The 14536-nt window shown below is 36.4% G+C and overlaps 1 protein-coding gene across 1 annotated transcript; it reads left to right on the top strand.

The window, feature by feature from the left end:
• The first annotated feature begins 6555 nt into the window (after window positions 1–6555).
• Window positions 6556–14506, top strand: LOC145218181 (cGMP-dependent protein kinase 1-like). Its single transcript, XM_080085579.1, has 17 exons — window positions 6556–6770; window positions 7175–7721; window positions 8090–8256; window positions 8427–8559; window positions 9060–9207; window positions 9305–9516; window positions 9891–10043; window positions 10343–10437; window positions 10507–10618; window positions 10676–10917; window positions 10980–11100; window positions 11229–11359; window positions 12440–12602; window positions 12906–13056; window positions 13186–13322; window positions 13394–13557; window positions 13689–14506. The coding sequence occupies exons 1-17, from the start codon at window positions 6571–6573 to the stop codon at window positions 13804–13806; spliced, it is 2994 nt and encodes a 997-aa protein (XP_079941705.1). The 5' UTR covers window positions 6556–6570; the 3' UTR covers window positions 13807–14506.
• The last annotated feature ends 30 nt before the right edge of the window (window positions 14507–14536 follow it).

Genomic DNA, 14536 nt, shown 5'->3' with positions numbered 1-14536 from the left:
CCTTTTGGAATTTGCTGTTGATCAGGAAAAGTAACCACATAACATCCGATTATCTTCAGTTTACGTCTAACGTACGTCATGGCTCAACGAAAAGACATACATTTTGGTCTCTTGTGTTTGCCTTGTAAAGAACTGTGTCTTGGCTTATTGGAATCTGGCGCCTTATTGCGTTGACGGTCGTAAATCAGGTTGACCCAGCACGTAGACTTAAAATGGTTCTATATAGCATTTCTAAAATATGTGTTTATAGGCACAAAACTTTACTTTTAGGCGTGCACAGCAATAGTATCATTATGTCAAAATCGATCTGAATGTAGATTCCTAATATTTTTTGGAACTTAATTTTAACATGACAATTAACATGCCAAAACTTTATGGTGGATTTTTGGTATGCACGAAAGCTTTCGGGAAAAGTGCAAAACATCCCAATTCCAATTATTCACCATGTATCGTTTACACACATCTAATAGCCTTATTAAGCAGATATGCAAAAGGAATATTTCGGGAATGCTTAGTACAATGTCGCCAAACGAGATATGTAATTGAATCTTTTTTAAATCCTTCTGCATTAAAAACGAGAACAATTGTAATTGTTTTGAATCAACTGGAATCATGACAAATGTTTTTAGGTCCTGTGCAACGACGAAAGATTTTGGAAAAAGTGTTAGGCTACTCCTATTTCCATTTCGTTTGTAGTCATATAATATGTACAATTTTATAAAAGTAAAACTGTAACCAGGGGTTAAGGAAGAAACAAGTTTGATTCAGTTTTAGTCAAATTGATGAAAAAATGCCATGTTTATGCACGTCTTTAGATATGTCTGTTTATTACAAACATGAAAAACATATAAATTCCCCTTAAAAAGTTTACTTAAATGATACATTTCATAGCCTTATTAATTCTTTAATTACATACATGTCATATGCGAAATCCCCAAACACACATTAGCAACAGACAAACACATAAATGATGAAATCAAAAGTTCGAAGAGTGTGGAGAAACTGCCCAAACTGCTTAGTGCGGTCCGACTCGATTCGGAGTTGCGTCACACTAATGTTTTTAAACGTCACGATTTTATTGCTTTCGCGCAAATGGTTACTTAACGAGCCGCAACGCATCCTTTCAAAGTCGCTCGTTTCAAATTATATTTGAACAAAGCATTGGTCATTTGAGCGTTTATCCCATTTTATAATCTCAAATCGAACGCTATAAACCAGTGGTTCCCAAACTTTATCTGCTCGCGTACCATTTTTTGGGTTCATGCAGCGTTCTCGTACCACCTACAATAATTGTCAGAAAACTCCAGAATTCGCAAATAAAACATGATGGACAAAATGTTTAATGAATAAAAATGTTACTAAACTTTACTAACTAACTTTACCTTAGTAACTTTAGCCTTTAGTAACCAAAGGCTCGTAAATATTAAACAAAAATTAGTCAAACTTTTACCGCCCTGGCTACAGTGCCACTGTTAACACAACTAGTAGCATATTACAAAATCTGACTTTAAGGATTTATTACGTTGTAATAACAGATTCATAACGTCATAATACACCTATTTCGTCACAAAGAAAGCCTGCTTTACAGTTCGATGCGTCAATCAATACACCAAGGAATTAGAATTTAGTAGGGATACACCAAGGAAATTTTATATAGTATGAAATTTCACGCTCTACGTAACTTGTGTAAATTAAAATAATTACGATAATCTAGAAGATCATTTGCGATCGTTTGGTGTGAACTGAAAAAGTTGCTCGCGTACCACCTTGGAGACACCTTCGCGTACCACTAGTGGTACGCGTACCATAGTTTGGGAACCACTGCTATAAACCTTTCATCGCTAGTGTTAACCTTCCATGGCGTTGAGTCAGTTTTTGTGCACTTGTGTTACGCCCGGTAGTAAAATGCAAACCATAAAATCTGTAGTTTAGAGACTAAAATAACTGAATTGGTAAAGTTATCTTTAAATCGTGGCGATAAATAAGAAAAAAGTAATATCGTTATTTTTTTATATATTATACAATACATTATAATCGCATTTAAATACATTAGTTGTGTGTGTGTAGAGAAAGTCTTTGTTTAACTGGCAAAATATTTTTAAAATAAAAAACGCACTAAATTATGGTCAAGTAAACAAAACAAAAACGCTCATACCCTAAATGTTTACCACATCAATGAAAAGTAACAAATTACATCAGTAAGTATCATTAATCACAACCCAATCATTTTTAATTCGGTCCAATCCGTTGCATTTTAATTTACAGTTGTTTAGCCATTGTACATCAAAAGTGCCGGTCCTTGAAATATGACAATCTAATTACTACGGAACATTCTTGTTAAGGTTGTCGGCAAAAGCCGGTTGTTTGTCGAAAAAACGTCGTTGGAGCTGAATGTATAGTTTATGACGCTATAACCGGCCGGTTAAAATTTGGAAGAAAATAACATCATTTTATTAGATAATGTCCGATGATCAATTACTGACGTGTAAGTTAGACTCCCGCAGAGTCAAAAGTTTTCTCATCAAACACAAAGCAATTAATGACTGGGGTTTTATGTTTGTTCAGTCGTACGGTGCGCTGTACAGTCATTGCTATCACAAACACATAGGATGCTTTTGCTATTGTTTAGTCTTGTCCTCGTTGTGTAAGTTGATTGCCTGTCCCAAAGTCCAATGCGTCATTTTCACTGGACAATGGTTTAGATTTCCTGGCCTTTGTGATTAAAACCGACAATATTTAAAAAAATGTTAACTTTGTTAGGAACATAGTCATAATTGAGTGCACAGGTGACAAATAGATTCGTTGCCAACAATGCCCTCACGATTTTTTTGCTTCAGTTTGAGTGGCTGAATTATAATTTTGAACAATGAAAACGTGTAAATATACACTAAACGTGTTTTCAATCATCGTCCCCATATAGACAAGCTATAAAATTTAGGTAAATCAGGCCTAAACCAAAGCCGATTTGTTCAGAACTAAGCACAAAAAATAATATGTGTCAATTCTATAAACTAACAGCTTTATACCCGCTCTGTTAAAAAAAAACTTAAAATTGTTCTTTACTTTAAAAGGTATGCAAAAATCTGCAATATGTTTTATGGTATGTAGTTGTGTTTGCCAGTTTCTGAAAAGTTTACATTTGAGAACCGAAACCAAGTTTTGAACACAACAAAAGTTTTGTGGGTACTTTCCATGGTTGTAAATTGCTTGAAATGTTTTGACAAAAGCTCGAATGTCTGTAAGAGTGATACTATAAAAAGCACTTCGTACGATTGTTTTGAATTTTAGCAGAAACTCCCAACAACTTGTGGGCGAAAGACATCCCAAGCAGAGTTGTAAGAGGACCCAACCGCTATAGGCAAGAATCCGAAAGTACAGAACGAAACCACGTATGAATCTACCTCTCATTTTCAATGCCCGAACTTGTATACAGGTAGGTAATCTTTGTCGTCTAAATTTAAACTTAGTGAGTTTATAAAATCCTAAATGTTAAGTCTAATTTAGATTTGAACCAATCCCAGTTTTGCTACAACGTCTGCATTTGGCATCTATACATTGCGCCTCCTCAGGCTCGCTTGCAAGAGACTTACTGTACATACGAAACTCAGAAGATAAATCAAATTTATAATTAAGCTTTGTTAGCTCAACAACTGAACCTTACGTATGGAATGTAGAAGGAATGTATGGGTAAACTTAGGCGTTGCCCCTAACATATGTCGACCTTCAGACCCTCCGGTTTGCGTCAACGCGCAAGATTAACTACCGCACTGTCAATATGGTAACGTGCAGAACGTTGCTACCCCTTCGAATTGTGGTAAACTGCGGGTCACGTAAAACACACGCATGCAATGAGAATAGTCCAGTTGCGACATCTACCTCTGTAACAATGGCATTCAGCGCTATTTGAACTACATAGTAAAGTTTTATTTGGAGGTTAAGGTTTAAATGAAAACTCTTGTGGGGTAAATGTGAAAGCAAATTACAAAGTTTTATCGATTTACACGTGGCGTCGAAACATAGTCTGCGAAAAAGAACATTTCTCAAGAGTTCACTACTAGAAGGATTCACACATAGTTCTTAATTTACAAGCAATAAAATATATATTCCAATAATTTTTAAAAGTAAAGTTACGCAATGGTTGGAAAATGTGTTGAATCCAAGTTTAGCTGTGTGTAATCAATAATACCTGGAACAGAATTACTGTATAAATTACTTGAATTGCGTTGTCAGCTACAGCCAAGTTCCTCGCTAATAAGCCAATGCTATGAAACACATTATATAGCAACAGTGGATAGACTATACCAGTTGTTCTCAACCAGGGCCCATGGCCCCAGGTGTAGATTCACCAGAAACACCCACTAAAAGACATTTTTTTTTATAACTTAAACTTTATTCATAATTTAATTGACTATTTTACACACTATTTGTCTATATTGAGGTTTTTCATGATTACGGATTCTTGTTTACTCTATTTGACCTATTTAAAGCCGAAATTATTACCGAATTCCAACACGAGTTTGCCATTTACATTTTTAAGGGGGCCACAGGTCTTACAGGGATACTTGAAGGGGGCCACGAGGCCAAAAAGTTATTTTTAGGGGGCCACGGCCCACGAAAGGTTGAGAACCACTGGACTATACCTTTCGTAAGTTATCACTTTCGGTGTTTTTGAAGTCTATAAATACACTATGTATATATGCCGTTGCTAGCACCTTAATATTGGTCAATACAGAAGCATGACTTAGGACAGAGTGCGAGCAACATACAAAGTTGCTGCCTGTTGGAAAGTGATTGTTTTCTCGTCTGCGCTTCCCATCTCGCTACTTCGTTGAGCAAACAAGAAAGTTTGCGAGATAAATACCTTACACCGAACGTTAAATAACCTTCGCACGGTATTACTCCCGCCCAGTTGCCAGGTTTTCATCAGGCAGACGCCTATCTGGATATAACACAGAACCCCCAAGCATTAGCGAATCAAAATCAGATTAATGTTCTGTAGAATGAGAAGCCTTTGGTCAAGAGTTCATTTCATACTACAATTTTGCTTGTTTAGTTGCGCGTGGTTAGCCTAACAGTTGGGCAACTTAGAAGAAAACAGATTGAGCAAGCGTTTGAGACAAAAAGTTGAAACCTTAATGCAGTTGTGTACTGGTTTTGAAAAAAACGTGAACCTATTGTTTAATATTATTATTAGCCGATAAAACTTTGCTACGGTTTTCTGACCAAATAACTTACATTGATACCAACTAGTCTTCACTAAATCGAAAATTGTCAAAATGATTATTGATAAGGATTAAAATATAGGCTAATTCCACCGCTAATAATTGACAACCATAAAAATATTCAAATATTGGCTTTTTATTGTAAATTTAGGCCTGAAAAGCAGGTGAAAAAGGTAAAGGATAGTTGTAGAGTCAACATTTTTCATTTTGTATCGGGATGGATAAATACAAATATAAAGTCAACAAAATATGTATTGTGGTTGAAAAATTGGAACAATTTTGTCTCCGATTTTTAACTTACGCCATGTTAAAGTTGACATTTTAAAAGTAGCAAGTACATAGTATTAATACTATCATAGTATTAAAACAATCAAACTTATAAGGTCGTAAAAACGAAGATATGTCAACATTGGCCAAATCAACTTTAAGCGGTACGATAATATTTATGGCTGTGTAAATGTCTACCTATGTACAATTCTACTTGGCCCGAGTCGAAAGATCTGCACCTAAAACTTGTAACTTTTTCAATTGTCCTCTTAATATCTCGCTTTTGGTACACGTACACCAGTGAAATGATGTTTCAATATTTCTTTTAAAGTTGCAATTTTTGTCTTGAATTTGTTTGAAAATAGAGACTATAAAAGATTATGCTGTCCTACGCCTCTGAAAATGTGGTGGTCGTAAAAGCAACACTAACACACTTTTAAAACCTTTACGACTACATCACTGCATCGCTTTTGAAATGTATTACTGCTATTACTGCAAATAACCTTTGACACATTATTGAGTAAGTGATGCGAAAACGTTTGTGATATCCGATGCCTGCATGCAAAAGACCTTATTCACTAGATGTCGCAACGGGCGTGAACAATTTTTGAAGGTTATTTGGTTTGGCAATATTAGCAGAATATTGTGTAAATTAAAAGTTTACCGAACAAAATAAACAACACCCTTATTGAACGCTTATAATCTCGAAATTATAGTTATATATATTCATTTCAACTATTGTCCAAATTCATAACATACTTCGTGTCAAGGTTCCTATCGTTGGTTTTGACTTAAAAATTTGTTCCAAACTTTTGAGTTTGAAGGGGGCTTTTTGTCCAAGTTGCAGACGAACTTAGGTAAATGTTGTGCATCAATTTTACACAGTTTTGTTTGCAATTCAGAACTAGCCTGTTAACATCTAAGCATATTTGCATTAGTATCGGCTTTGCTTGGTAGGCGGTCCTCCTCGCACCCCGTGAATAAAATAATGTTGACCTTATGCACACACTCGATTGTTCGTTTGTTTAATTTTTTCAAGAATTTGTTCTCCGCAGACTAGCTGTATACATTAACTAGCGCTATGAAAAAGTTATTGGGTAAACGTGGCTCGTCGAAGTCTTTGGCAAGTCAACTGCCATCAGAAGACACCTCGTCAGTCAACGGAAAAAGTCCAGTCACCTTGAGGCGTCCTCAGAACATCAAATTAGATATTTCGCCACTAAGCAAGTCAGCTGCAAATTTTGGACAAAATGCGTCAGTTACATCTCTACCATCACTGAGGTAAGAATAAAAAAGACTAAGCATTAAAATCATTCAGTAAGTTCAGGAAAATGAGGGGGGTTGCGCCACTTTTGAAGCAGTGTTTAAAGACAAATTTACAGAAGTGTCGGTCAGTGTTTCTCAACAGATTAGACCTCGGCCAAGTTTCTTGTAGCATAACCATTTACTGGCTTCATACATAGTAGATAATAAAAACAACATGAGCTTAATTTGTGGTTGCAAGTGCTCGTGGATCAAAACCTTTTTATTTGCCTCATTGGTTTCGATGTTAAGTTTTCTCTATATAGTCCTTCTTCGTTCGTTTGGTTTATTAACGTTTATGTAAACTTTACTACTGAGAGGTACTAGATCAAACTACTTTTATTTTTGCAATTTAACACATTTACGATGTTTTTGTTTTGCAGAAGAAGCAACCCACCTTCACCAGTGACCTTTACACCTCCACTTCAACGTCGCCTGAAGAAAACCAGAAGTCACGATCACTCTCTTCAACCAGCTTTAACTTCATTCAGTTCCGGTACCTCTCTGCATTCTGCGACTTTTACACAATCCGATTCTATGACGTCACTATCACGTGACTCACTTAACAGCTCTATGACGTCACTCTCGCTAAACGACAACGAAAGCCCACTGTCGTCATCATTAAATTTATCCACAGCTGATGTTGAACCGAAGAATTCAAACCGTGACGTCACAACGCCAGAAACTCCTACTTCGTCATCAGGAAAAAGTTCTTCCGAGAAAAAGAAAAAGGGGCTCTTTCGAATTCCGTTTTTGAACCGAAACAAAGATTCACGTCATCAAAACCGTAGAAAATCTGCTGATATTTCGTCAAACGAACTAAAAGTCGAACAGCAGAGACGAACCACAAGGTCACAAAGTTTAACCCCTGAAAATCTCAGCGACATTTTAATCAAGATAAAGGAAGAAAACGAAGAACTGCAATTAGCGGTAAGCGATGCAACTCATAATGGTGAGGTAAATCGCTATAAATTACACAGAAGATTCGTTATTGCCAGTAAATTGGTGTTAAACATTTGCTTTCTTTGAATCTATTTTAATGTGGTCTTCAAAAGCTGTTCGGTGTCTGGATAAGTCTGCTTAAATTGGAAAGTAAAACCATCTTTATCTGTTAGGCTATAGAAGGCCTTATAGATTAATGAAAGCGTTGGTTGAAACAGAAACGAATAGATAATGTCTCACTTATATACACAGCTATATTTTTAATTTCGTCCCATAAGTCTAGGTTCCAGATACGTTATTATTTTTAAATCGCTATGTAACAAGCCTGATTGTAAAAAATCTTGTGGTTTGTTTAGGTTCGCAGCAAGGACGAGGAACTAAAACTTTTAAATGCTTCGATCGACATCGCAAATAGGACATGGGAAACCAAAGTACAAGCCCTCCAAAAAGATGTTATCCTGCACCGAAAAACAAATGAAAAGTTGACAAAGATGATTACACAAGATTTTACGCAGCCACCAAGGTAATACATACAAAAAATGAAAAGAGAACTAGATTTTTTTGCACAATCAATTGAAAACATTCTCTTCTAATAATTCCGGGATGCAGTTAATTACTTTTCACATACGTTTTAAACATAACTATATGTATTAACTAAAAGAATGTTAAATTTTTTACATGCAATTTTACCAGCCAATTGCGAGTTCCCATCATTGATAAAAGCCCGAAATCACCGACCCGTGACCCCAAGGTGTCTCAAGCAACTGGGCCATCAGCAACCTCACCAACTCCCCACAAAAGACCTGGTGTTAGGGAACCTAGAAAAGTAAGCAGCATTTATATTCAGCATAAAAACTCTATTGATGCATCGAACCCGGTCGAAAAATGATCAGGTCAAAATTGTGCAGTTTTCGTAATTTGGCGAAAAAATAACGCTTTAATCTTTTGAAGCAAATTATCTTACTAACGCCAACAAACTTGTTTCTGACACTGCAAAACTTCATAGAATCTGCTTCGCATGCTTAAAACGACCAAAGAAGCTATGGATGCATCACAAAATATAACAATAATCAATATGAAACTATACATTTTTAAGTCTATAACTTTTAAGGACAATGTAACATTGCATTTGTGCTAGATTTTTCTAGCCTACGCCTTGCCATATGGTGGTGAAAGCTTGGTGACCGGCTGATTCGGTATAGCGCCTTCAATGGGCCTGGCGTACTGTGATTTATATATGAGTGTGCCGTGATCGCTGGTCTGCATAGATGCTTCAGGGCTGATCCCAGTTATGAATTTATGTTCATCTTAACTGTATTTGTGTAGGTAATAAATGCCAAAAGTTACGAAAAAACGCCTGAGGTGCGACAAAAGTTGGAAAGGGCTCTATGGGCAAGCAAATGCCTAAGTCAATTGTCTCCTGACGCAATTACCAAGATCGTCGATGCCATGAAAGTTAAGAAAATTAACAAAGGTTTGTATGTTTGTGTCTATTTGTAAAATTAGGGTACAAACGTTTACAAAAGAAAGCACTCAGCTAATTTTACACATTTATTTTCATTTCTCGGTAGGCGAGCGGTTAATGACAGAATTAACGTACGGGGGTCACTTCTATGTTCTGGCTGAAGGCGATTGCCGAATCTTCAAGAAGGAAAATGAATTAGAACAGGGTAGCAACTTGATCGTCGGGGAACGGGTTGCCCTGTGGAGTGTCTTCGGGGAGGCTGACATCTTCTATCACACCAAGCGTGTTTCCAGCTGTAAAAGCGTACAGCCCGGCGTGGTAAGGGCTTCAAGCACCACCAAAGCATTGAACTAGGCTCGTCTGCTCTGAGTCCATTTACGTGATAAATTAATCAATTGGGGTTTAATGACAGAAAGGTACCGTAAAGTATACAAACGTAGTGCATTCCTTTGGTCAATTACCAAGAAATGTACCACACAAAAAATGCTGCGATAAATAAGGTTGTAGCCTATGTCTGTAAATTGTGAAATTTGTCAACTATATGATATATATATAACAAGGTCCTGCATATTATGGTGCCAATTATCCTTCATTTAATTGCTTAACGTTTACTTTGGTCAAGTGGGGATGGGACTAATTAAAAGGCAAACATTTGCACTTAAACACTGCAATGGACTTTACTCTACTTGTAGGTCTGGTTCGTCGGCAGGGACGAATACAACAGCGTTGTAAGGCAACAGGACATTGGAAAAAGGAAGAAGGAAATCTTACACTTTCTGCGGCAAATCGAATGTTTCCAAAATGTCGAGCCGAAACAGTTCCACGAATTGGTCAAACACAGCAAGGTGAAATTTTAATTAATAACCGTGTTGCTCGGCAGTGGCAGGCTATAATGTAAAGTCACATGACTAAGCTATTTTTGCCTTCATATCTGGAACGTCCCTATATAAAAGTTTCCAATATTTACTCAAGTATCTATTTTCATGGATGTATACGGCTGTTTCAAAAAGGTTTGCTTTATTTCCAACTGTTGACTTGTACATGTAGTTTGTAACGTTACAAGAAAAACAAAAAAGTTTGTGTTTTAACAATTTTGGAATTATATTTTAACATTTCTTGTCCTAACATTTCTTTACTTATTCAGGTTGAGCATTTTTCTCCTGGCGATTATATTGTGCGACAAGGAGATGCGATTACCAACGTTTACGCAATCAAAGAGGGCGAAGTACGAGTTACAAAGTAAGCATCCCAACATTTATTACTGAATTGCACCAACACCATGTACAAGCATTGCTTCTATATTACTAGACATGTCGATGGAACCGAATCGCTCATTGAAACGTTAAGGTTTGGTCACCTGATTGGTGACGTCAAAGATGCAACGCGTCACACAAACAACTTCGTTTCGTCGGAAAATGAGGTAAGAAAGATTATAATTTTTGAAGGGTAACAAATCTAATCGGCACTTTACCGAAAGGTTGTTCAGTGCGTCGTTATTCCTATCGACAAGTTTGGCACTATTCGATCATTCATGACGTCATCAAACGAAGTGACGAATGAGAAGGTTGAAATGTACATTAACCATCATCTCACGTCACCTGATGGGGGGAGTGAGAAAAGTGGATCAAGTGGTTATGGAAGCGACAAGATGACAAAGTCGAGGGAAAGTTATAAAAGATACGGTGAAAAACATGAGGTGGAATACCGACGAATCAGAGAGTAAGTTCATCACTTTTTTTTACCAAAATGTACAATTTATGATTTAACGGTTTCTGTTTCAGAAAACTACGAGGTAAAAACAGGGACAGCTTTAACTACATTTCTACTGTTGGCAACGGAGCTTTCGGGACAGTAGACCTAGTGGCAACTAACACAGGAGATTATCATGTTTTTGCCATAAAAGTACGTATTCACTTGTCATTGGCCACCTTTTAACACATTTTGGCGCTAACAATTGTAAAAGTCGCAATATACATAGTTACGTGGTCTTTATTGAAACGAATTCTAAAAGTTTTGTTTTCTTTGTGCAGAAACTTTCTCGCCATGAGATTTTGGAATCCGAACAACAACAGCAAGTAAAGAGTGAACGAACCCTTCAACTACACATGTCTCATCACTGTCCATTTATTGCGTCACTGTTCAGAACCTTTGAAGACACCAAGTAAGCTAAAATATTTTTACACTGTTCAATAGTGAATGTTGCTTGACAAGTTGCAAAAAGAACTTTTAAAATCCAAATCAAATGTAACTTATGAACTGTACGACTTGTTAAAAGAATAGATTATCCATTTAGGTTACATAATGACAAAAAATAGACTTCGTTTGCACGTCCTAACCCTTTTGAAACATAAACCCCTTTTGGAAACAGCAAAAATGCCCGTATAGTGCAGTAGGTCACGTATGAGGTCAAATTACATCACCTGTTGCAATAAAGACGAGTGTTAGTGTTACAGATACGTGTTTTGTTGACTTAATAATTATGGTCATTGACAAATATGTCGAGGAAGTGCTAGCAGTCCTATTTAATTAATGTCACGACTCAATAAAGCTTTTGATACAAATATTTTTGTTGTGTAATCCAAATCGTATTCAAAGCCTTTCGGCGCAAGACCAAATCACTTACCCTGTTTAAGGTGATGTTATTGTATTTTTTCATGATATTGGAATTTGTGACATCACATCCATCGGTGAAGTTGTTAAATGTAACGATATTAACCTGTTGTGGCAAAACGACGAGAATTGAAAGAAAAAGTTGCGAAATTGGTTATAAACCTGCTAATATTTGAACAATGACTCAAGTGGTTTTTCCCACCACGAAAAGCGAATACTTAGAAATCGTTGGCTCGGGAATGTTGCAATGTCACCAAGGAATTTAGGCATTGTGTATCATCTGATCGCCTGTATTTCGGCAACAGTATTGTAGGTTAAATCCAAAACAAGCGAATTTCCAAGCACCTTTAATACAATTGGACCTTGCATACGGCTACCAGGTCGGGATTTCAATGATTATAATAACGACCTAAATATACACATTGATTATTACTTAACTTTCAATCATTTGCTACCTCATACCAATACAATGTTGCACTAAGGACAAGGCTCACAATGCAAGCATATAACCATCAAAAGCTCGAGCCTTTTTTTACAAAATAAAGCAAAAAATGCACTAAAAGTAGTAAATTGATCCTAAAATTGGTCTGATTTTCGACAATCCTAAAAAGCGACAATTTCGATTCTGTAGATTTGTGTATCTGGTGATGGAGTTTTGTGGTGGTGGGGAACTTTTCTCGTTGTTGAAAATAATGAAAACATTCGACAACACTTCGGCACGGTTTTACTCAGCATGTATGATAGAAGCACTTTCCTACCTCCATTCCAATCAAGTGGTTTTCCGGGATCTGAAGGTATTCTTCTGCTATAATGACGTGTTGCTGCTATTACATATGGTATTTAAGCTACCCGAACATTTTGTTTTATCACTTGAATCGTTTAATACTGTAATACAAATAAAAACGATTTAACCGCTTAACCAACCTGGAAGCGACACCAAGATTTACAGACATTTTGTTTTTGTGACTAAATATATGATTTGATTTGGACCTGAAACATGAATTGATTGATTGTAGGCTTCATGAAATGTTTCGTTTTCATCACATTGGCAACCTGAATTATTCAGGCAGATAATCCATTTGTTTATTTTTCGACAGCCGGAAAACGTAGTAATCGACAAAAATGGATATTGCAAGTTAACTGACTTCGGTTTTGCCAAACATCTTGGTGGTGCAAGATCGACTCCACGCACTTACACGTTCTGTGGCACTCCTGAGTATATGGCTCCTGAAACCATTCTCTACAAAGGTATTGTTGTACAAATAAGTTTTGACGTTTAAATAAAAGATGTACTAAAAATAACTCTGAAACTACACTTATAAAATGACCGACGAAAGGGCAAAATACGGCCTCCTAAGTACATTTATGTTTTTTCAGCTCAAACAGTGACGGTAGATCTATGGGCGCTTGGAATTTTTATTTTCGAGCTTTTAACCGGAAAAGCTCCGTTTCGCAACAAGAATCGCAAGGATTTAGGCGATTTAATTCTTGAAGGATTACAAACAAACCTTGAGGTAAAAAAGTGTTAGCTTTACAACAATTATTTTTTAAAACCAATATTAAATGTGACATTTTGTTTTTGTAGGAAGCCAAGGACAGACATTCTCTAAGCGAAACAGCTTTTAACATCATAGATGAGTTGTGTCAAATTAGACCAGAAGAAAGGCTTGGATCTGGTAGAAATGGATTTGATGATGTAAGATCCCATCCGTGGTTTCAAGGATTTGACTGGATGTCACTTCAAATGAGGTAAAATCAGTAGGCGAGAAAATATAGTGGGATCCATCGTAAATATGTTCTTGTTCCAAATATTTTGGGCGTTTTTTTTTTTTAAACAAAAACAAATAAAAAAACACAGAGATTAATTTTCATTTTTTTAGGTCGATGTCGGCGCCTTGGATACCTAAATTAAAAACTGCTCATGACACCCACTACTTTGACACGGACAGTAAAGAAACTGGCAAAGAATTTGAAAACTTTGACGGAACCACCTTTTGAACACAAAATTAAGCGACAAAAACGAATGTGGCTTATGATGTTTGTCGATTACGATATTTGCTCAACGAGGTTGATTCGTTGTAAAAAGTTCACGAAGATTTGTAAGTAGTAATGTTTGAGACAAAAAGTATGACTTAAAATAAAAACCTTTAAATACGCCGAAGTTTGACACAGTTTTGCACAAACTTACACATACAAATTCACCTAAATGCATAATTATACTCTTATCCAATTTATGATGCAGGTAAAAACGGGGTTAAAATCTTTTTAGCTTCTGTTTAGCGCCAATGTCATTATTACATTACCAATCGAATGCATCATAAAACTGCGTATGTCTCGGTGTTCTTTTCCATAGCTGCGTAAATGTAGCAATATATTTGTAAAGGCCTAATATGCACTTCACCTTTAGCTTTCTTGTGTTCTAGTTCCAAACGTTCACTGTGAAATGTGTGCTGTTCTCAGATCGTCTGCCGTAACAAATAGTCAAAGCTGAATATCTAGTTTTTGACGCCAAACGAAAAGTTTATGCGTAGCCTAACCCAAAAAGTGTGTCTTGGATTTAATGTATTTACGTGTTTTAAATTAATGTAGTTCTTCGTAATTTGCGCGTTTGTTTTTGCTGATACGTAGCTATTGAGATTTCACGTGGTTGCTGATGCTGTTTCAAACAAGGAAGAGCAATAAATCCTCAACGGGTCCATTTCAGGTATGCTACTGTTTCGAGAGGGTT

Source organism: Phallusia mammillata, chromosome 3 (genome assembly GCF_965637545.1).
Source record: "Phallusia mammillata chromosome 3, kaPhaMamm4.hap1.1, whole genome shotgun sequence".
NCBI lineage: Eukaryota > Metazoa > Chordata > Ascidiacea > Phlebobranchia > Ascidiidae > Phallusia > Phallusia mammillata.
The sequence above is the reverse complement of the archived record's forward strand: the minus strand, read 5'-3'. Positions and strand labels throughout refer to the sequence as shown.

Bases quoted from the DNA above. Each gene is read 5' to 3' on its own strand.
- LOC145218181 (XM_080085579.1), top strand. From the start codon at position 6,571: ATGAAAAAGTTATTGGGTAAACGTGGCTCGTCGAAGTCTTTGGCAAGT. The intron at 8,560-9,059 runs GTAAGCAGCATT...GTATTTGTGTAG, and splicing joins GTGTTAGGGAACCTAGAAAA to GTAATAAATGCCAAAAGTTA. The intron at 12,603-12,905 runs GTATTCTTCTGC...ATTTTTCGACAG, and splicing joins TGGTTTTCCGGGATCTGAAG to CCGGAAAACGTAGTAATCGA.